General features: G+C 51.7%; 1 protein-coding gene across 1 annotated transcript in view; it reads left to right on the forward strand.

Moving 5' to 3' along the window:
• Window positions 1–982: 982 nt before the first annotated feature.
• Window positions 983–23,535, forward strand: part of ALMS1 (ALMS1 centrosome and basal body associated protein) — a 50,379-nt gene continuing 27,826 nt past the window's right edge. The window contains exons 1-6 of the mRNA XM_039551602.1: window positions 983–1,069; window positions 10,919–11,086; window positions 11,614–11,797; window positions 17,102–17,204; window positions 18,258–19,608; window positions 22,088–22,247. Of these exons, the coding sequence (XP_039407536.1) occupies window positions 983–1,069; window positions 10,919–11,086; window positions 11,614–11,797; window positions 17,102–17,204; window positions 18,258–19,608; window positions 22,088–22,247 (2,053 nt within the window). The remainder of the gene's footprint in view (window positions 1,070–10,918; window positions 11,087–11,613; window positions 11,798–17,101; window positions 17,205–18,257; window positions 19,609–22,087; window positions 22,248–23,535) is intronic.

The following is a 23,535-nucleotide window of genomic DNA, read 5'->3' on the forward strand; positions in this document are numbered from 1 at the left end:
GGAGAGCTTGGGAGTGAGTTGAATGGAATTCCCATGTAGGAAAATCCCATCTCATTTCCCGGTAAGACCAGCACTGTCTCAAAATGCCCGATATAGGATTTCAATGTCCATCCATCACCAAGGGGCTCCAGGAGAGCTGGAGAGGGACTTGGGACAAGGGACAGGACAAGGGGGAATGGCTTCCCATTGCCAGAGAGTAGTTAGGACAAGAGGACAAACATCAGGAAGGTTTTATTCACAGAAGGGGTGAGTGGATATTGGAAGGAGCTGCCCAGAGAGGCCATCCCAGGAGGTGTCCAAGGAAGGCCTGGATGTGGCACTCAGTGCTCTGGGCTGGGGACAAGGGGGGCATTGGGCACAGCTTGGACTCGATGGTCTGGAAGGGCTTCTCCAACCTCAGCGATTCTGTGATTCTGTGATCCTGTTAGATCGGATATTAAGGGGAAACCTTTCCCTGGCACAGGTTTCTCAGAGCAGCTGTGGCTGCCCCTGGATCCCTGGCACTGTGTAAGGCCAGGCAGGACGGGGCTTGGAGCACCCTGGATAGCGGAAGGTGTCCGTGTCCGTGTCCGTGTCCGTGTCCGTGTCCGTGCCCCTGCCCCTGCCCCTGCCCGTGCCCGTGCCCGTGCCCGTGCCCGTGCCCGTGTCCGTGTCCGGCCCCTACGAGGTCTCTCCAGCCCGTGCCCCCCACCGCGCCCCTCGGCCCCGCCCCTCGGCCCCGCCCCCGGGTCCATCCGGGCATTTCCCCTGCCCGCCAAAACCCCCGCGCGCGCGCGCTCCCGCAGCCCCGCCCCGCCCCTTCCCACCCGCCAATCACCGCGCAGAAGGCGGAGCTCGCGCCCCGCCCCCGCCCCTCAGTGACCAATCACGGCGCGGGGAGGGGGCGGTCCCCGCGCGTGCGCGCGCGGGGCGAGCGCGAGACCCTGGCGACGGGGCGGCCCCGGGAGGAGAGCGGGACAGGGACGGCGGCACGGGCACCGGCATGGACATGGGCTCGGACACGGGCTCCCCGCCTCGCTCTGCCGCCGTGGAGCCCGGCGAGGAGGAGGAGGCAGAGGAGCGGGTTCGGGTGAGCACGGGTTCGAGCAGGCGGCCTCGGGGGCGGCGTGGCGGGCAGGCGGGAGCAGCCGCTCACCGTTCGCAGCGGTTGTGTGTGTGTGCGTGCGTGCGTGTGTGTGTGTGTGTGTCTGTGTCTGTGTCTGTGTCTGTCTGTCTGTGTGCGTGTGTGTGTGTGTCTGTCTGTCTGTCTGTGTGTGTGCATGCGTGCGTGCGTGCGTGTGTGCCAGACTGGGGCACTCCATTGCTCCTTATCCTGCGCGTGTGTTTGTGGGGGTGTGTGTGTGCGCGCACTCCATTGCTCCTTATCCGCGTGTGTCCGCGCCAGGCTGGAGGTGTGTGTGTGTGTGACACGCTGGGGCACTGCACTGCTCCTTATCCTGGCTCTGTGTGTGTGTGTGTGACACGCTGGGGCACAGCACTGCTCCTTATCCTGGCTCTGTGTGTGTGTGTGTGACACGCTGGGGCACAGCACTGCTCCTTATCCTGGCTCTGTGTGTGTGTGTGTGACACGCTGGGGCACTGCACTGCTCCTTATCCTGGCTCTGTGTGTGTGTGTGTGACACGCTGGGGCACAGCACTGCTCCTTATCCTGGCTCTGTGTGTGTGTGTGTGACATGCTGGGGCACAGCACTGCTCCTTATCCTGGCTCTGTGTGTGTGTGTGTGACACGCTGGGGCACAGCACTGCTCCTTATCCTGGCTCTGTGTGTGTGTGTGTGTGTGTGACATGCTGGGGCACAGCACTGCTCCTTATCCTGGCTCTGTGTGTGTGTGTGTGTGACACGCTGGGGCACAGCACTGCTCCTTATCCTGGCTCTGTGTGTGTGTGTGTGTGACACGCTGGGGCACTGCACTGCTCCTTATTCCGGGTGTGTGTGTGTGTGTGACACGCTGGGGCACTGCACTGCTCCTTATCCTGGCTCTGTGTGTGTGTGTGACACGCTGGGGCACTGCACTGCTCCTTATCCTGGCTCTGTGTGGTGTGTGTGTGTGTGACACGCTGGGGCACTGCACTGCTCCTTATCCTGGCTCTGTGTGTGTTGTGTGTGTGACACGCTGGGCACTGCACCTTTGGCTTTCCGGCCCCTTTATCCCAGCTGTGTGTGTGTGTGTTGTGACACGCTGGGGCACTGCACTGCTCCTTATCCCGGGTGTGTGTGTGGTGTGTGACACGCTGGGGCACTGCACTGCTCCTTATCCTGGCTCGTGTGTGTGTGTGTGACACGCTGGGGCACTGCACTGCTCCTTATCCCAGCTGTGTGTGTGTGTGTGTGACACGCTGGGGCACTGCACTGCTCCTTATCCGGGGAATGGGACAGCTGGCCCAGTGTCACCTCCTGCTCCATGAAGGGGCTTTTAATGGGTCACTCTTCCCCCCCGGGGAAAGGGGGGACGTGGCTGACCTGAGCCCCCTTCCCCTGCTGCTCCAGCAGGGGCCGTGGCCGCCCTGGTCCCTCCCGTGCCTTGCACTCTCCCCTGGGAGAAGGGCAGCAGTGACTCTGGATTCCTCCTTCCCTCCTGGGAAAAGGCTGTGTGTTCTGTTATTATCGTAATTATAATCTAATAATTATAAATTATTCTGTTTCCTTCGGGCCTTATTCTGCCCTGCTGACAGGTGAGTGCAGCTGGCTGAGTCACTGACCCTCCAGGGAAGTCAGGGACAGAGAGGCTGAAGTCATGGAATCACAGCATGGTTTGCTTGGAAGGGACTGTAAAGATCATTTAGTCCTACCCCTGCCATGGGCAGGGACACCTCCCACTGTCCCAGGCTGCTCCAAGCCCTCTTCAGCCTGGCCTTGGACACTTCCAGGGGTCCAGGGGCAGCCCCAGCTGCTCTGGGCACCCTGTGCCAGGGCCTCCCCACCTCACAGGGAAGGATTTATTCCCAATATCTAATCTAAATCTCTCAGCTTTTAATTTAAAGCAGTCCCCTCTTGTCCTATCAGTATCTGCCAGTGTAAAAAGTTGGTTTTCTTTCTTAAAAGCCACCTTTAAGTCCTGGGAGGTACTGGAGGTCTCCCTGGAGCCTTCTCTTCCCCAGGCTGAACTGGCTCCATGGAGGGGTTGTACACAGCTCTGTGCACTTGGCTGTGCTCATATTTGTGCTGGAGACTGGGAGGAGATCCATGGAAATGGTGGCCCATCAGATCCATGCAGGAATCCGTGTCCTCCTGAGCTGACACCTTGTGAGAGCGCTGGGGAGATCCTTCCTGTGGTGTTGCACTGTTCTGGCACATGGTGATAACCGTGTCCCTGTGCTCACAGCCAAGGTCCCAGGGTGGTGATGGCTCCAGAGCAAGGAAGGAGCTCAGAGGTGCAGCAGCCACATGGAAAACAGAGGTAGATGCCTTATCAACTTTTAGAAACATTCCCTGGGAGGAAGGACAGACTGGTGCAGGTTCAGTCTCACCAGGACAAATAATAAAACCTGAAACAAAGGATGGAAGCGGCCATGGGAGTAAATAGGACATCTTAAAGGCAGGTCTGACTTCGATGAACATGGGCAGTCAGGGTAGTCTTAATGCAGTTTCCAGAACCCTTCTGCAGAAGGACCTGCCCTCTGTGTTTTTGGGAAGGGTAACTTGCCACAGGAGAGCAGGGCTGGATCTTGCACTGCTGCTTATTCTTATATATATTTAAATAGAAATGAAGTTCCTTTGAGTGCTGATTTACAGGCAAGTTTCACAGTCACTTTGATTTGCAAGTTGTGTTGTTGTAAAGCAGTGGATTTCCCTCCTGTTCCTTGGGTTACCTTTGTTCTGCTCATCACAGGTCAGTTTATTTGGGTCGTTTTTGGGTGTCGGGTGTTGTTTCCTGGTGGAGTGTTGTTTCCTGGTGGCCGTTGCTTCCTTCTCTGTTTGTTGTGCTCTGGGATGTGAGTGCTGCTCTGACAACCAGAGCTGAGCTCTGGGAATCCCAGCTGGAGCTGAGCTGAGCCCGTTGCTGCTGCTCCCCCGGGGCTGGGGCTGCAGGGGCAGGCAGAGCAGCCGGGGGCATCTTCTGCTGCCCCAGGACTCCTGCTCTCACACCTCTGCTGTGTATTTCTGTTCTGTTCTGAGATTATTTCAGCTGTAATTCCAATTGACGAGGAGAAAATCGCCTCTGCTGGTGACTTGTGGCAGGCGGGGCTGGCGGTTCCCAGGCGCATCCAGAGCATGGAGCCCAGCCCAGCAGTGAACAGGAGTCGCCTGTGCTGCCGTGCCCTGCTCACCTGTCCTGGCCTCTGGGGTGTTCTGTCACACGTTGTGACAGGAGCCAGCACAGATTTGCAGCGGACTGAGGTTCAAACTGGCTTAAAAACACTTCTATTTAACACTTCCCTCAAGGTTTTGCTCACTGAGGAGAGGCTGGGAATGCTTTCCCAGCCCAAGGGCCAGTTTGTGGTCATTTAACAGGTATTATGGCCATCAGAGTGTAACAGTGGGGGGCAATTCTGTAACCACCATAAGGAGACTTCTTACTGTTTATACCACTTCTGGCTTTATCACTTCTGTCCATTTCCTCTTCAGTTTATTTTTGGTGCTGAGGATGATTTAAGCCCTGCCCTACGAAGTTTCTGATTCTACATTTAGCTAAACTTGAGTATGATAAATAAGACCTAGGAGGATCAGGTTCCTGGTTTTCATTCTTAAATGCTGCAGATTGATGGTTATGTTCCAGAATGTCCATCATTCCTTCAAGTTCTGTGTTCTGCTTTTTGTTTTTTTAAAGGTAAGTACAAATAACAAACTAAGGTACCTGCTAACAGAGGTACCTTTTATTTCAGTGGTGGAAAAGATAAAAGAATGAGCATTTTCCTAAAAACCAGAGGACAGCGCAGCTCTTGCAAGTATGATTTAAAAAGAGAATAAATGAAAAATCAGGGGATACTCAGTGCTTTTTAGTGGTCCAAAGCTGAGAGTGTAAAGAAGTGGTAGCTTCTCATTCCATGAAGTAACTCAGAAATGCTGTTAAATGTTCATATTGGAAGTGAGATTTGGGCAGCAGGGAGTTAAGGGGGCTTTGCACAGGAATGAAAATCTGATGGCAAAGCTACCCTGGGTGACTCTAAATTTTATTGGCAGTAAGCCAGGAGAAGGCTGATTTTGGGGGGAAGTTCCTGGGTTTGGTTATCAGCTGTGGGGGCTGCAGCACTGTTAACTCTGCTTGTGCTTTTATTTTGGAATTGGGCTTTTCCCTTTCCCACATGAGGTTGGAGCAGATGATCTTTCAAGGTCCCTTCTGGCTGAGCTGCTCCATGAAACCCAAAATAGTCAGTTCAGAATTAACAGGAAGAGGAATCCAGCTTCAGTTGGAAAGAAATGGGATAAGCCCACAGTGCAGTGGAATGTTCCTCCCTGCCCTGTGTGCCTGGAGAAGAGTTCGGGGGTGAGGTGGTGCCTGGGGCGGTGGTGAGGGCTCAGGGCTGCTGGGATGAACTGGGCAGACAGGAGTCCAGAGGGCTGGACAGGTGGCTCTGGGGGTGCTGGGATGGCCCCTCGATCCCCTTTGGAAGGTGGTGGTAGGCAGAGGTGTTTGTGAGAACTGCAGAAATGTTGGGATCTTTTTCAGGAAAGGCAGGAATGAGGGCCTGGAGAGCCACTGCCCAGTCAGCCTGGCCAGCTGCTCAAAAGGCTCCTGTTCCTCTGGGGCCAGTCCCTGGGCTGGGGCTGCGTTGTGCCATCACCGTGACCCAGGGGACGTGCTGGGGTTTGGGTGACACTGAGCTGGGGCAGTGCCAGGCTGAGGCGGGGGCTGCCATTCACTGGGACCTTGGCCAGCTGGGTTAACGGCCCCAGAGGATCCTGAGCTTTAGCCATGGAAAATACAGAGGGTTTCTCACTGAGGGATAAAATCCTGGCACTTCAGTTCTGGCTGGTGGCCCTGCAGGGAAGAGCCGAGGCCCTGGTGGGCAGTGAGGTCAGGGCAGGTGGCAGTGCCCTGTCTGCTTCAGGCTGCATTAATGAAACAACACTGAAGGGAAATTATTCTCTCCTTGCCCACAGCTGGATCCTCTCTCCTGTTTGGGGCTGCCAGGACAAGGGACAGGTCAGCAAAGTGGCCTGAGCCTGGTGGAAGCACCAAGGCAGTGAGGGCTGGGGCACAGAGTGCAGCGGTCAGTCTGGGCTGGGCAGGAGGAGGAGGAAGGTGAGGAGGTGGCAGTGGTGCTTCCCTGCTGGAGCAGGGTTTGGAGAAGGCAGAGGAAGGCTCCTGGAGGTGCACAGTGATGGGTCAGGCTGCAGTGTGAGGTGTTAGAGCAGGAGGAATCCCAACTGGAGCCAAGGAAATCAGCCTTTATGAAGAGGGTGGGGAAGTGCTGGGCCAGGTCCTTACCCATGGGGCAGAGCCTGAACCCTTGGAGATAATGACAGGTTGGCCCTGCAAAGCTCAGGTACCTTGTGATGAGCTGAATAAAACCTGTGCTTCAGGCACTGAGGGGGGTGACAGTGCCCACACTGTCCTACAGTGCCCACAGTGTGTGATAGTGCCCACACTGTCCTACAGTGCCCTGCCAGGGATGTGACCGTGCCCACCCTGTGTGACAGAGCCCACCCTGTGTGACAGAGCCCACAGTGCCCTACAGTGCCCAGCTGAGGTGGGGCTGTGAGCAGGGAGTGCTGTTCTCCTTGGAAGCTTTGCTTTCCTGGGAAAAACAGGAGACTTGGTCTCAGACCAGCAGTGCTGAATTTGCCCCTTGGTTTTGGCGGCTCCATAAATCCGTTGGTGTCAGGAACCTGATGGGGGTAACTTCTGTTTCTAAGGGATCCCGAGTGATGCACTGGCAGTGCCTGCAAGGGCAGTGGATGTTGTGTGAACATCCAGGCTCACCTTTCTGGAGTGCTGGCAGCACATCCCTGGCAGTTTGTCGTGTCAGGAATCATGATTGACATCTGCTGTGCTGGGTCTCACCTCCTGTGGACCTTGGAAGCCCGAAGATTGTTACACAAAATAATCCAGTTCAGAATTTACCAGATCTGCTGGTGGTGGTGCCTTCGTGGCAGGAGGGAATGGTTTGGGTCTGGAAAGCACTGCTGGCACACTAGTCCTGACTGGAAAAACGAGGTACAGCTTCAGTAATTTGTGTTTCTCATACCTGACAGCACCAAATCATTGTTACATTTCTGTGACGCTTTTGGAAATCTGTATTATTTATTGGCACGTTCACAGATGAACTTCTAGTGCTGAACTGGTTGCAGACAGTGGGAATTTTTATCCATTTCAGTAGCTGGACTTAAATTTGAATGATTTTTATCCAATTTGTGCCACTGGGCTTCTGGCCAAAAAAAAAAAGATGTAGAACCTTATTTGCAGTTAAATGAGACTTTGGTTTTTTATTAACAATTTTTTGCACACGTAACAGGGTTGATAAAGATCATAAAGCCACAATAAATGAAATTGTTGGGTTGTTGTGGATTGCAGTCACATTTATTGGCATTAAGGGAACTGTGAAGTGCTGAAGGGCTTTTGCACAAGAGCTGCTTTGCTTTTCCTCGCCGTTCATTCCAGGCTGGAAGCTGCTCCGTGAAGGAGCAGCTTGGTGTCAGACAGCATGGCCTGCATCCCGTGTGTCTGCCAGAGAGATTCCTGTAGCCCCAGGGGCAGAGCAGCCCATTCCTGCCCTGTTTGCCAGGTGGGTTCCTGTCTGGCCGTGTCCCTGCCCAGAGCAGCGGCTGCGGGCTCCCGGTGGCTCCGGGCTCTCACCGTGCCGTGGGATGGTGAACAGCGCTCCCTGCTCCTGCCCTGCTTCCAGAGGCTTCCTGGGCCGGGGACAGCGCCTGGACCGGCTGGAAAGCTGCATTTAGCTCTTATTTGTGACACCTGAGACAGTTTTGAATTACTCCCACGTTCAGTTTGAACATAAAGTAATGCACAAACAGAACCCAGAGCCTTTCAGAGTGTCCCGGCTAACAAACATCGGGACAAGAGGGAGCAGCCTCAGGTTGGGCCAGGGGAGGTCTGGGTTGGATATTAGGGGAAGTTTCTTCCCTGAAAGGGCTGTCAGGCACTGGAACAGGCTGCCTGGGGAGTGGTGGAATCACAATCCATGGAAGTGTTCAAAACACGTGTGCGTGTGGTCCTCGGGGATGTGGTTTAGTGGTGGCCTGGCAGTGCTGGGCTGTGGTTGGACTCCATGTGCTGGGAGAAATCAGGGTATTTCTGATGTCCTGGGAAGATCAGATAGTTGGGATTAGTTATCTAGGGAGATCTTTCCCTTGTCTCCCTAGGTTTTTCCTTTGTTCTCCTGTGTTCTATTGTGGGATACTTTCAGAGGTCTGTGGGGCAGAATGACGTAAGGAGAGCTAACCTGGATGTTGAAAGTAATTCAGAACTGAGTAACATTCATATTTCTTTCCATGAACTGCAGCATGAGTTCAGAGCTGCTTTTCCAGCTCTTTAATTCATGGCACTGTGTGGTGTGGGGGTGGCTGTAGTTGTTCAGCTTTATTTTTGTCTTTACCCCTCTTTATGTATTTAGCAGCAAAACCGATGTATTGAATTTCAAGAAGAAAACGTTGTTACATTTTCTTCGTTTGATTTAAATGACATGGGAGCCCTCGGAGATGATTACACTCATTTACTAAATCCTTCCCTCTGCCTCGTTCTGTGTGCTGTGCCCTGGCACACCCCGTGCTAACACGGGGCAGTTTCTTACCCTGGGCTATTTCCTTCATGGTGCTCTCTGGAGTGAGGATTAGAACTGGAAGAATGCAGCGGCGTGTCTGATTGCTGCTCCCCTGCCAGGCCCTGGAAAAGGAGGGATTGCTCCTGTGTGGTTTGTCCCACGGGAGCTGCCCCTTGGAGCTTGGGCTTCTGGCGTGGGACAGCACAGCTCAGGATCAGGAATGGCAGGAGAATCCTGCCTCGGTGGGAAGCGTTTGACTGCAGGAAGGAATGGTCTTTCCTTAAGGTTATGGTGGAGTCCCCATCCCTGGAGGTGTCCAAGGGATTCCTGGAGGTGGCAGTGAGTGCTTTGGGCTGGGGACAGGGCAGGGATCGGGCACAGCTTGGACTCCATGGGCTGGGAGGGCTTTTCCAGCCTCAGGGATTCCACGATTCTCTTACTTCAGTGTCTCAAGTGTGGTTGGCTTCTGATCCTCTTCAGAGCATCACATGGGGATCAGCGCAGGGCTGGATAAATGCACTTGTGTAAAACTTGAAATTTTGCTTTCTTTGAAAGAAATTTTGAAAGAGCAAACTCCAGAGGAGTCTTAGCTTTTTCCAGGGATGATTTTATGGAATATATTGGTGTCATAGAATTATGGAATGGTTTGGGTGGAAGGGACCTTAAATCCCATCCCATCCCACCCCTGCCATGGGCAGAGACAGCTCCTGCTGTCCCAGCTGCTCCAAGCCCCAGTGTCCAGCCTGGCCTTGGACACTGCCAGGGATCCAGGGGCAGCCCCAGCTGCTCTGGGCACCCTGTGCCAGGGCCTGCCCACCCTCCCAGGGAACAATTCCTGCCCAATCTCCCATCCATCCCTGCCCTGTGGTAGTGGGAAGCCATTCCCTGTGTCCTGTGCCTCCAGCTGTCGTCCCCAGTCCCTGACAGGAACTGAGGGGGTTTGGGGGCACCGTGGACGTGGTTCCTGGGATGATGTGCAGGAGCTGACCCCTTTAGACACCGACGCTGGCATGGGGGAGTTGTTGGAGTGGAGATCCATTTGTCATGGCTGTAGTTTATTTTTGTAGATGTTACATAAAAAAAAAAAGTTGCATTAAGAAGTGGTCAAGAGTGAACTCAGCTTGCTGAAGTTCCAGTATGGATGAGCAGTTTTGTAACAGAATTTAAAACGTCTTCAGCTTTTATTCACATCCCTCCAGCTTTGCATAAGGATGGAGCAGAACCCAGGTGAGAGTTTAGCTCATCTGGGAGGGAATATTCACACTGCAAGAGAACAACCTGAAATGCTGAACTTTACATTTAATTTCCATTGGAACAGCTCTGTCTTCTGGACTTTTCTCTCTTTCATTCTGGGAAATCCTTTTCTGTCTGTGACTCTTTTCCCACGTCACTTCTCACTTCATCCTCCCTGATATTCTCCAGCGCTCGTCTCCAGGTTTTTTGGGCTGACAGCTCCATTCCTGCAACATTTCTGTGTCCCAGAAGTGCAGTTTCCCAGAGATGATCCGTGTGTGTGAACCTGGCTGACTCTGTCTGGGGAAAGCTGTTCCAGTGGCTGTGTCCTCAGGGCTGGGATGAGAGAGGGGAGAAATTTCACTGGGCTCAGGAGCAGCTTCCTCTGGTACCTCGTGGGGAAGGAAGTGTTACAGCTGCTTTTCCAGGCAGGAATCCAATTCCACTTCCATTCCTGCCTCAGAGTATGGCAGATATTGCTACATTATAATAGAGAAATCAGCCCAGGCTTGCTTGAAGATATTTATATAAGATGCCTTTTAAAATACAGTTTAAAACATTAATATAGATAAAATCCTGTTTTAATGAAATAATAAATAAACATTAAAAATAAACTTAAAAAACACTGTTAGAAACCCCAGCAACCACTGGTAATAAATGAGACAGGACAAATGCCAGCAGCTGACCGTGATCAAGGTGCTGAATTTTGAGTTTTGGTATTTTGTGATTTGCATGGATTTGGGAATGGGAAATTCCTGGCCCTGGGAAGGGATTGGCTGCTGAGCACAAAATGATGCTCACAGGGAGCTAAAGTGCGAAAGGAACCTGCCCCTTTTAGTAAAGTTTGGGACGTTTTAATGGAGTTTAAGTCCCTGCCCAAGTCCGTGGGGCTGGCACCCACCTTTCCTGTTGGGGATGGCCTGAGTATTTTCTCTATTTCATTGTCCATGGAGCACATAAACACACACTGGGATACAAAGCAATAACCTGTGTTTTTAACCAGCAAACGATCTCTCTCTTCCAGCCCATTGCCACCACTCCCCCGTGCCGCGCCTGGAGGGAGGAGTCCCTGAGCCGCAGCAGCAGCAGTGGAACCCAGGAGTGCGGGAGCAGCGGGGCGTCCCTGGGAGCAGCCATCAGTGAGGTGTCCCTGGGAGCAGCCATCCCTCAGGAAACCCCTGCTGCTGCCAGGGTGTGTACTGAGCCCGTCTGCCTCGGGGGGAGCGGTAATTACGTGACTGCAATTAACAGGAGGTGCTTTGTCTGTGTGATGCCGACCTTGCACTTCGATGCAGTAGCAGGAGATCTGCTGGATGTGCTGCCAAACACTGAATTGCTCTGAGAATTCCCTCAGCTCACAGGTGTCAAAAGGCTGAGCTGATTGGTGTGATCTGAGCTGAGTAAAAAAATCGGATTTCCAAGTGGTTGTGCAGAGATTCTGGCTCATACAGCAAAACTCTGCTGTGGGAAGGAGCTTTAACACCTTGGTAGTGTCTCCAAAGGCAGAAGAGCTTCGGCAGGGACAGTGCTGTCCTTTTCCCAGTTCACTGGGACACTTCCCTGCTTTTATTAATGAATAAAAAATTCATTCTCAGAATGAAAGATTCTTTCACATCCAAAGCTGAGTATTTGTATAGGAAGTACAATTTACAGTCAATGATTGCATTGTTTCAGTCTCATGCAGCTTTGATGGTGCTGGAGCAGCTTTTCCTCCCTCAGGGGATGGAGCCGTGGTTCCGGCTCCCAGCAGAAGCAGAGAGCAGCTGTTCCAGCGCTGCCTTGGACACCAGGCTGGGCCTGAGCTGCGGCAGGCAGGACCTGTCGGAATTCCCCACGCTGGAGGAAGGGCTGCTGCCCTCAGCAGAAGCTTCTCCTGGAGCTCCAGCCCCTGCCTCACTGCTGGGTATGTTCCACGTGCCAGCTGCTGCACAATTAACATTTTAGTGTTCAGTCAATCCCTGACCTGGGTCTGACTTGACTTTAGTGAGAGATGAGGTTTGCAAGGTGTGTTTGGTGTAATTTTGTTGTCAAAGCCCACCTCAGGAGGAGGTGAAGGGTTCGTGTGCCCTCTGGGGATCCTCTAACAGTCAGCAGGTTCCTTTTGTCTCAGGTGAAACTTCACTCTTGTTTTCCTGTGGAATTAAGAATAAACCTGAGTGCAGCTTCCACCCCTGGCAGTGCCCAAGGCCGGGCTGGACGGGGCTTGGAGCAGCCTGGGACAGTGGGAGGTGTCCCTGCCCGTGCAGGGGGTGGAATGGGATATCTTTGAAATCCCTCCCGACCAAACCATTCCATGATTTTTGTTCCTTTGCTATCACTGGTGTTTGGGTGCAGTTTATATTGCTGCCACTGAGACTTTCCAGTTCTAACACGTTGGCTTCAGCCAGGTTCACTGTCTCGGTTGCTGCTTTTCACATCGAATCCCAACAGCTCAGTTAAAGGTGGGTTTGAGAAATTCCAAGATGTAAAATTTCACCTTTTTGCTCCATTGGCTCCTTTCGTTTTCACGTGGACTCGGAGCATCCTGGTAAATCTGTGGTAGCTCCAGCTCAGTGGGAACACAGAAATGCTGTTCCTCAGCCCAGAGGGGCTCTTTTGGCATTGATCCCTCTGCAAACCCAAGAGTTCCCTTCCATTTGTGACTCACCTTTCCAGGACGTGACTGAGGCACGAAGGTGCCTCTAAAGCTGCTGCCACCACACCAGTGGTGTTTCTTCACAAACAAACAAAATTACTGAGAGGCAAATAACACAATTGTGATATTTTAAAATAAACCTTCTGTGCTTACAGTTAACTGCAAGCTCAGCTGTGCAATTTGCCATTGCCTGTGTCACCTTGCCTGTGTGTAGGCTGCTTTTTGGGGTTTTGTTTGGAAGTTAAAACACCCCTTAAGGGCATGGAGTTGAAACTGCCTCGGGAATTGCCTCGTAGCAGCTCCTGAGGGTTTTATGAATTTGATTTCTTTTTTTTTAATGCAAAGCTCTTGGTCATTTTCATCAGTTTTTGTGATGATTTTGCTCCATCCTTTGTGAAGGAGCCTCTGAGAGGAGAAGGAACATCTTGGGTGGATTCTGGTTCATCCCAAACCCTCTGAGGCCCGAGGCTCAGTCCCTCCCACTGTGGTCTCACCCCGATGGCTGCAGCTGTCCTTGGTGTCTCTGTTACATTTACTGCAGAGATTAAGCTGCGTTTGGGTAACTTGGATTATCTGGTTCAAAGAACTTCTGGTTGAGCCTCTGGACTGATTTGTTTTCCATAGGCAGGTGGTGAGGACAGGGGAGCATGGAGTGAGTTCCTGTTCTGTGTCGCAGCACAGACAGGCTGGTAAGGGCTGAGTTTGTTCACAGCTGGTTAATTGCTGACTGCTGGGCCTTTGGAACTACTTGGGAGATGTTTTTGAAGAGTTTTTCTCCTTCATGAAATGAAAACCATTCTTGAGTGTCTCAGATTTGGGTCTGCAGGTGGCTTGGTGATGAAAAGCTGTGTGTGCACCCCAGGGAGTTGGTTGATAGTGAATAAATCCCCGTTTTTGTAGGAAATTGAGGGTCAGGACAGATCTCAGAAAGGGGGAGGACATGGAAGGCTGGCCATGCTTTGTCCTTGCCCACATCCTCTGGGCAGGATTCTTGTGATTCATGTATTTTACAGCCCTTTTCCCCCATTACTGCTATTTGCAGAACTGGAAACCGTTTAATAAAGAAAAACTTCTTGATATTTGTCCAGCTTTGTGTTTCCAGTGCAGCTGGAATTAAGGAGCAGGCAGAAGGCTCTTTAATGTGATAAAAGATGCAGAGCCCTCTCCTCTGCTGCTGTTTTCTCTGTTGCTCTCCAGAGATGTGCCAGTGGCTGCAGCTTTGTGTGTGCACTGAGTTCCCAGGCAGGGGAGGAAGCCATGGCTGCAACACTCATTTATTTCTCCTTCTCCTCTTCAAAAAGTGCCTTGGGTTCAGCGCCAGGCGGAGTGGCAGTGGCAGTTGTACCGAGATGCTCCTGCTGCTCTGTGGAACAGCTTGACAGAGCCAAGGCTTTGTTTTTGTTTCGCCTTCCTTTTTTATCCCCCCAAATGGCAGCTTGACTGTGGCATTCTGACTTGTCAGGAGGCTGCGAGAAAAGGAACAGGCCCAGCTTTCCCTGTTCGGTGAGCCTGACTGGGGAAGCTTTTGACCTTCAGAGTGACAGCAGGAAAAATCCCTGTTTTGACACGAGATGCTCTGGGAGAGCGGGGCTGACGTCACTGCTGCTCCCAGCCCGGGCACCTGCTGCCAGCCCGGCTCTGGCTGGGCACAGCGAGCCTGGATCCCCCTGAGCACCCCAAATGTGCCAGCAGGATCCTCCTGAGCACCCCAAATGTGCCAGCAGGATCCTCCTGAGCACCCCAAATGTGCTCCCTGGATCCTCCTGAGCGCCCCAAATGTGCCAGCAGGATCCTTCCTGAGCGCCCCAAATGTGCCAGCAGGATCCTCCTGGGCGCCCCAAATGTGCTCCCAGGATCCCCCTGAGCGCCCCACATGTGCCAGCAGGATCCCCCTGAGCACCCCAAAGTGCTGATTTATTGCCAAATGTTGTGATCTGTGGGCTGTGTGTGTGTCTGTATATGCACATTCACTTTATTAATCTGGGTATACAAAAGGTTGGCAATGTCTGGTTTTGACAGGTTTTTTTTTTTCCCCGATTATTTTCTGCTCCTTTCCTTAGCCCTCTTTGTTTCTTCATTTCCAAAGCACACCCAGTTTTTATTGTGTGGGAAAACCTTTTCTTTAATCACTCCTGATTTTCAATTTAGCTTGAAAATACATTTTCATTCGAAGTGGAGAAGTTAAGCTGAAAATCAGAAAAGCTTGTTTTCCTCTTCCCTTGCATGACTAAAAACAAGGTGCCAGTTCTGCTGCATGAAGTGTGCCATGATGGGAGCTGACAGGTCTGATTTGATAACTGCAATTAGTATTATTTGTTCACTAATACCATTTTAAATAGAAAACAAGATTTGGGAGGGGACAAAGTCCATCTGACAGAGCTGAGAGAGTTTAGATTCCAACTTACTTAATGTTTCTTAAAAGACATGGGTTTCCATCCTTAATGCAATTCTGTGTCCAAATTAATCTGCTCAGTATTTCCAAGTGTAGCAGCAAAAGATCTCTTGGAGTAGATGTGCACTGAATGGAGCAAAGGCCTTGGGAATCCTGTGAGCTCCCAGTTCATGGCTGGGAACAGGGAATGTGAAGTCCAGGCTCTGTCAGCCCCAGCCCTGAACACAAATCTCTCTGTTCTCTGTGTGTCTAAGAGAAATGGGAAGCAGATCCCAGGGAATCAGCCCAGTCTCCTATTCCTGACTTTAAATCAGGATTCAGAGTGTGATTGAGTCCCACCATTGCCCCGACGCCACCATTGCCCCGACGCCACCATTGCCCCGACGCCACCATTGCCCCGACGCCACCATTGCCCCGATCCCACCATTGCCCTGATCCCACCATTGCCCTGATCCCGTCCCTGCCCCAATCCCACCATTGCCCCAATCCCACCATTGCCCCGGTCCCGTCCCTGCCCCGATCCCGTCCCTGCCCTGACCCCACCATTGCCCCGACGCCACCATTGCCCCGATCCCGTCCCTGCCCCGACCCCACCATTGCCCCGGTCCCATCCCTGCCCCGGTCCCATCCCTGCCCGTCCCATCCCTGCCCCGATCCCATCCTTGCCCCAATCCCACCATTGCCCCGGTCCCGTCCCTGCCCCAGTCCCATCCTTGCCCCGGTCCCGTCCCTGCCCCGGTGCCATCGTTCCCGTCAGGGGGTGCTCTGAGCCCCAGTTTTGGTTGTGCCCTTTGGTGAAACAGAGCCCTGAGGAGCTGCTGTGTTATCAGGGACTTGTCCTCACCTTGCTCCTTAATTCCTTGGCTCTGTCCCTCTGTGCCGGTGCTGCCATTCTCTCCTCTGCTGCTTTACACTTCCACGTGTGTCAGAATTAATTTTGTCATCCAGCTCTGCCTTCCAGTCCAGATTGAACCCTCTGGAATAGCTATTTAGACCTGTTTTTTAAAGCTACATCTCATTTCCTTTCTCTAAACTTCAAAAAAAGCATTTTAATCATATTTGGTATTGCAAATTCAATTATTTCTATCTGTGTAATTATCCTCTCGCTACCTAGAGTTCTAAAGTAATTAAAAATGTTAATTGGAAGTATTAAATTAAAAATTAATAAGCAAGGTTGCCTCGTGGTTGGCTGCCCCTCGTCAGGTGATGCAGTGTGGGCTGGGGAAGCCTCGGGGTGGAGCTGATATAATGAAAACTGGATTTTTTTTTGTGTGTGTGTAATGATCATTTTGTGATGTGATTGTGCTCCTCTAAGAGGTGCAGACTGTGGCTTGTCTGAGGTGGTTGGAATCTAATGAGCCTGGATTAAATAAATAGCATTTCTGGGTTAGGAAGTCATGCCCTTGGCCACAAATAGCTCTTTTCCTTTAAAAATAAAAGCTTGCTTGAAATACTAGGAGTGTTTCTTTGCACCCATCAGACATGTGTGTAGTTATTTACACTCCTGAGATACCTTAGAGTTTAAAAAAGGAGAGAAAAGATCCCCAAACATACAGTTATATCTAACCCTCCCCTGATAATTACCTGTGTGTTGTAGTTGTTTTTATTCTTGTGCTGTGAACCATTTCCATTTGTTTTTGTAAGCAGTGAACTGGAGAAAAATCCCCAAGTACCCCAAAGAGCAAAGAAATACAGCATAGAAACTAAAATGTATTGCTGCAGTAATCATGGCTGTCTGCTAAGTTTGATTATTACTTTATCTTGAATCCATAAAGAAAAAAATGTCAGGCAGCCTTTGCTGGAATCAGAATTTATGGGAAAACAGAGAGTGGGGAAGGCACCATTGGATCCTTGGTTTGTAAAGAAGCAAAAGGGGATGGGATAAAATCCCTGTGGACACCCCACCTGGAAATCAGGAAGGAGGGAGGTGCTGCCTGGGGTGGAACAGGATGGGGATGGCACAGAAGGAATTTTAGGGTAAGTTGGGGATGGCAGTGCCAGGAGTGAGTGGAGGCCTGGATTTGGTATGGGGTGAGAAAGCTGAATTTAATCCAGGAGGGAGGAGGCTTCGGGGGCTGTGGGGGTGGGACTCCTTCCCCTTCCCTGCAGCTGGGATCTCTGGGGCTGTGAGGCTGTGCTGCCAGCCCTCACTGCCCTGCTGGTGTTTTTCTCTCTCCCAGATGTCCAGGAGAGCAGATTCTCCCCCTGCCTGCCCCTGCTGCTGAGCCCAGCCCGGGACGAGACGTTCCTGCAGGGATCCCAGATGGATTTCATTGCCCTGAGGTGGGCTGGGGTTCCTGGGGCTGGTTCTTTCCCTGAGTGGCCGGGATCTGCATTGGATAGTTGGATAATGGCAGTTTCTGGGCGCAGAAATGTGGGGGTTACACTGGTTTTGGGGTGTGTGCAGAGAAGGCACCTCTGGATTCTGCCTTCAGAAGAGTTGGAACAAGGGAAAAGCAGGACCAGGCTCTTCTGAGCTTGTCATGCTGAGGCACCCAGGGAAAATGGGAAAATGAGGGACTCCACCCTCTTCAACATCTCCGTTGCTTTCTTAGACTCTGGAATAAACGTAATGAGATTTTGGGGACAAAAATCAGAGTTTTGTATTTACAGGAGTGAAACATCCATGGACAGTGTTGTGGTTTGGGTGTGCTGGAGCAGTATGTGTGATTTAAAATACAAATTTGGGTTAAAATGCGTAAAGAAAGAGCTGTTTCAGTAAAAGGCTTTGTCTCCTTCATTTCAAGGCTCTCCATTTGCATGCAGTAATATTTAATAGGGTTTGAGGGTATGTTTAATATAAAGGAACTATTAATTAAGTGATCCCCAGTAGGAGTATCAGAACTTTATAGGAATTTGTTGTTTATCTGAGACCTGGCTGCTTTTTATATTTATTTATAAATATATTTATTATTTGAAAAATAACTGAGATAATGAACTGAAGTAGGTGATTTGCATTAATAAACCACAGGCAAGCTGAGATATGTGTAAGTACATACTGCATGTTTTGCTCAGCTGATTTTATTTGTTTATTTAATTAATAACAGCCTGTCAGTAAAAAATATTTCAGCCCTAAGCAGGGTGAAAAATATTGCCATACTAAGAAATTGATATTGTTATAATATTATTTTTGAGCCTTTATTTTATAGATTTTTGGTATTTCTTTACATTCCTTCAGGTTTTGCCCCTTTAAGGGATGTATTTGTGTATTTATGTGCATTTATGTGAGTGTTGCTAACCCCCAGTTGTTACCTGAAGTTCTTTTGCCTCTGATTTAAACCAGAGATGTTGAAACAAAAGATGTGATCAGAAATTCACCTGTCTTGCCCCTTCCAGAGGAATCCCGGATGTTTCTGGAGCATCCCTGGAGCGTTCGGAGCCTTCCCACGTCCATGGAAGCGCATCCGTGAGGGACACAGCCCCTCCCAGAGAGCTCTGCGCTTCATCCCAGCACTGCCATCCCGTCGGACCCGCGGATCCCGGAGCTGCTTCCCAGAGCTCCCTGTCTGGGGAGCGCCTGGGCAGCGAGGAGGGGGCCGGGGACAGGGGCACCGAGCAGGAGGCAGCGGTGCCCCGGAGCAGGGGGCATCCAGCACACCCCGCTCCAGAGGAGGTGCTGGGAAAGGGGCTGGAGCGGCCCTGGAGCACAGCTGGGAAGGATGGACTCTCTCCCCCTGGCAGTGATGGCCCAGCAGCTGGGTCTGAGCTTTCGGAGAAGGACAAGGAGTCCCCAGGGCAGGAGGAATCCTCGTCCTCGGGAAACTCCTCCTACACAACAGCACTGACCAAATTCTCAGAGAGGAGTGAAGGAGGGATGCGGAAGGAAAAGGTAAAAGTGCTTGGGAGTGAGGCAGGAGTCCTGGAGAAGCAGGAAAAAGGAAAGAAGGTGCCTGAGCTCGATTTGCCAAACAATTTCTCCAATGGCTTGAGGAGAGGCCATTCTAAAAACTCAGGTGCTCAAGACGTTCTTTGTGCAGCGACTCCCGAGCCGGGCAGAGGAGTGCTGGAGGAGCACGGAGTGGAGCTGGAGGCCTCTGAGGGCTTGAGGCTCAGGGCTGCTCCTGGGGAACTGCAGGGAGCTCTCCTGGATCATCAGCAGGAGCAGCTGTCAGGGAGACTGGGGCGAGAGGAGCTTGTCCCTGCTGTGGCAGGCACCGGGGCCTGGGCACCCAGGCAGCCACAGGGGCCGGCCACGGACACAGCTCCGGGCACCGAGGGGTCCCCGGGGGGAGCAGGGCCTGCGGGAGGCAGGGATGAGCTGACTGGCTCGGACTTCTCCATCGAGAGCGGCCACAAAGGCACGGAGATTTCCCCCTCCTTCAGTCTGGGGGCTGAGGGCTCGTTCTCCGTACACCTGCCTCATCCCAACTTCCAGTCCACTCCGGGGATATTCCTCAAGAAAGCTGGGAAGGCAGAAGGACGTGGAGTCCTGGTGATCCCTTCGGACCTTCAGGCCTCTTCTTTGTGTTCAAATGAAGAAACTTCAGGGAAGCCCCCTGCCCATACCCCTGGATCCCTTGGGAAGCAACATCGTCCCCAGAGTGCTCCGAAAGAAACATGTGAACATTTCGAGTCCTTGAAGCCGAAATCCCCCCACCCTGGCAGGATCCAGTCCTTCCCATCGCTGAGTTTCATGGAGAAGGTGGGAGCTTGGAACATGAGCCAGCCAGAGGAGGTTCCTGACGCCGTGAGTTCTGGTGTCCCAGCTGGGTTTCCTCCTGGAAGGAAAGCCTCCAGTGCACTTGCCATGGCTCCAAGCAGTATTTTATCGGTACAGAAAAGTCTTAGAGATCGCCAGGACTGTGCTGCTCCTTCCTGCAGGGAGGCAGGTTCTCTGGGAAGTTTGCACTTCCCTCACACAGAGCCGCTGCCTGCCCCCCGTCTGAGCAGATCCCGGTCTGACAATGCCGTGAATGTTCGCAGCAGGAGCAGAGCCTGGGCTGGAGTTACCCCAGCAGCAAACTCTGCAGAGGCCCTGCAGCCTCCAGGAGAGAAGAGTCCTGCCTTGGGAGGGTTGGACAGCACCTCAGGAGGCTGCACGACACCAGAGGTTGTTCCTGGATCTCGTGGTGAGGATGTGGAAAGCACCGCAAGGCGAAGCTCAGCCCCAGCTGTGTTTGTGTCCAGTGTTGCTCAGCTCCCTAAAAAGGATGGAAGCTCCCCAGCTGATGAGCACAAGGATTGTGATGCTCAGGAAAATCAACCCCTCAGCCTAAATATTCCCACTGGACACAACTTCATGGACAGCTTTGGAGCCATTTCCCTGGAGAGTCTGGATGTTCCTGTCAGTTCTGGGGAGCCTCAGGGGGCCCTGGGCTCTGCTCGGGGCTCTGCTCGGGGCTCCCTGGTGGTGCCCAGGCCCTGCCCCAGTGCAGGAGGGGACACTTCCATCCCTGCTGGAGCAGTGCTGGAGACTCCAAAGAAAGAAGAGTTTAATATTGAAGAAAGGATCCCAGTAAGTTTGGTTCTAATTTAAACTCTGGTTCCAGAGTTATCCATTTCTTTTCCCATAGTTATCAGGTTTTTTCCCCAGAGTTAACCATTTCTTTTCCCGTAGTTATCAATTTTTTTCCCCAGAGTTAACCATTTCTTTTCCCATAGTTATCATTTCTTTCCCCAAGTTAACCATTTCTTTCCCCAGAGTTAACCATTTCTTTTCCCAGAGTTATCTATTTTTTTCAGTTACACTTTTTTTTCAGAGTTTTCCATTTGTTTGTCACTTTTCCATTTTTCCCCACTGCTCTTTTAGGAGAGGTTTTAGTCATTACAGCCAAAATAAATGGTTTTACACAGGGCTGTGCTACAGTGAATTTCATCCATGATACTGGTTCAGCTTATCTTCAATAGAGGTGGGAAATATTAGTAATATGTAGTAATATTTGCTTTGGCCAAAGAAAGGGTTGGATATGGGAAAGGTGCCTTGTCTTTCCCAGGGACAGCTGAGTGTCAGGGGAGCAGAAGGAACAAGAAATGGGAGCTGGTGGCTCTTTCAGAAGATCAGGTTCTCATGATCCAGATGTGAGGTTCAGACTCAGGTGCTGAGTGAGGAGAGCTGAGCTCCACCCCCCAGCTCTGCAGGAGCAGCAAAGCCAACACAGCTCCTTGGAAATGAAATTCCTTTTTTCCCTATGAATTCTCATTTTGAGGCCTCAATTCTGAATTCTTGATGTGTTCCTCATAAAGGACCTTCAGAGCTTCTTCATCCCTTCCCTGCTTTCCATCCTGCCTGGCTAATCCAGATTTCCCCCTGTTTGGGGGGCTGGAGGCAGTGGAGAGCGCTGGGCAGCCATGTGAAGTGCAGTAATAGCTGTTGGGGGGTAGAGCAAATGAGATGCAGATTTATGGTAATGACAAACATGTAATTATGCTCTGAGTAAGAGGCTGCTCCTCTCACAAGATGACTCCATAATCATCAGGTCTTTGGGAATGTGCTCTGGAAGCTCTTTCCACTCTGTTGTCTTTGCAAACCCGTGGGGAAACAAATATAAATGTTGTAGGGAGGGTGTTTAGATGAAATTCATGAGGCAGAGAGATGACTTCTGTTCCTGGCTATAATTACACATTCTCCAGCCTGGTTCTGAGGAATTCTGCTCCTGTAAGTCACTGGCAGGTAAAGGAGATCAGGTCACCTACCTGGCTGTTAATGTGTAAGTTTGTAATAAACCCACAGGAAATGGAGTTGGCTGTGATGTGTGAGGTAATTGATTTAATTTTCCTGGCTAGTTTAGGACATAGTGTGGACAAGTTGAAATTAATTTGCCCTACAGGTGATGAAGTCAAGGGAAATTCTGGCTGGTTTTTTCCTGCATGTAATAATGTCTGTATGTAAACCAGCTCTGACAAAAGTGCTCCCAACTATTTGCCTTGAAGGCTTGAACAAACTTGTCCTAAAAAACAAGGAGCTTCCCTGCTGCTGGCTTGAATTCCCAAGTCTGCCAGTGTTTTCTGTGCAGCAGTTTTTTGGGGAGGGAGAAAGTGTTTAACCCAAACCTTTGTGTTCTCCTCCCAGCTGGGAAATGGAATTTTAAGCAGGTGAGGCTGCAGTTCAGCAGCCTCCCCTAAAGAATCCGAATTCTCACTCCTGCAGTGTCCAGTGCTGGGGTGAAGGAGCTCTGCCAGCCCAGGACCCACGGCATTCTCTGAGTGTTTGTTCCTTGTTTTCCCAGGTCTACCTGCGGAACCTGGGCATCGAGCAGTCCCCTGGCACCATCCTGGCGCCCTTCGTGCCCCGGCGGCCCCTCCGGGAGCTGGAGTTCTCCCCCGTGGAGCTCAGGACCCTGAAGGATCCCCTGGACAGGCTGGCCCGGGCCCCTCCACAGGCACAGGGTATGGGGAGGGGTTTGGGAGGCCTGGAGAGCACTGACCTTCCCCACTTGCGGGGTCAAGGGTGTTCGTGGGGGTTGAGCTTCTCCCATCTCCAATAGATTCTGGCATTGGGAAGTATCCACAGCTCTGAAAAGCTGCCTCCAAGGGATCCAGGACTGTGGGGCAGCTGCCAGGCAGTGCAGGGACACTGTGTCTTTATTCCCTTTATTTCTCTGTGTACAAGAGTCCTTGAGAAGGATGTGGTTTGTATCTTGAGATTGAAGAAATGGGACCAGACTTTTTCTTCCTGGGAGAGGAATAAGTCTTGGTTTCTTTTTCATTCTGGGATTTCTTAGTGTGACAAAAAGTTGTCAGTATTTTTATAACTGACCAGATCTGCTCCTAAATCCATCCACCCATCATCATCATCAACCAAATCAGAGTGGCCTTACCAGGGCTGAGTCATTTCTGAGTGCTCAGGCAGGGTTAGGGTGGCTTCAAGGCCTTCCCCCATGTCATTAAAATGTGAAAATGTGCATGAAAACTCCTTCCAATGTGTCATTTCCTGAGAGTGTCCTGGTTTGGGATTTGCACCTGTGGGAAGGACAGGTCTGAAGGCTCCTCACGAGTCCCTGTGTGACCCTTTCCATTCTGACCTCAGCCCCCTGCACTGGCCGGGTTCTCTGGCCAGAAGGGGTTAAATGTTCTCTTGTTTTCTTTTATGATTTTTCCCTTCTTTGAGGGTTATGGGAGACCTGGCAACTTAAACCACTTGGCTTTTGGGACAGGGGAAGATTTGTCCTCAGTAGAACCATGGAATCATTGAGGCTGGAAAAGCCCTCTGAGCCCATCCAGTCCAACCATCCCCAGCACTGCCAGGGCCACCCCTGCCCCATGTCCCCAGGTGCCACATCCACAGGGCTCTGAAATCCCTCCAGGGATGCCCTGGGCAGCTGTGCCAGGCCTGGACAGCCTTTCCATGGAGGAATTTTACTTTTGTAAACCAGGTGTTCATTTGGACACCCAAGCACCACTGGGTCATTTATCCAAGAGCGTTTATTTCAAATCCAGTCTAAGCAGTTGTTTAAAAGCAAGGAACTTCAGTTACCAGGGAAAGGTTCTTCCCCCAGAGGGTGCTGGGCACTGCCCAGGCTCCCCAGGGAATGGGCACAGCCCCGAGGCTGCCAGAGCTCCAGGAGCGTTTGGGCAGCGCTGCCAGGGATGCCCAGGGTGGGGCTGTTGGGGGGTCTGGGCAGGGCCAGGGGTGGGACTGGGTGATCCCATCCAACTCAATATTCTCTATAGTTCT

The sequence above is a fragment of the Corvus cornix genome, chromosome 4 (genome assembly GCF_000738735.6).
Source record: "Corvus cornix cornix isolate S_Up_H32 chromosome 4, ASM73873v5, whole genome shotgun sequence".
In the NCBI taxonomy this organism is placed as follows: domain Eukaryota; kingdom Metazoa; phylum Chordata; class Aves; order Passeriformes; family Corvidae; genus Corvus; species Corvus cornix.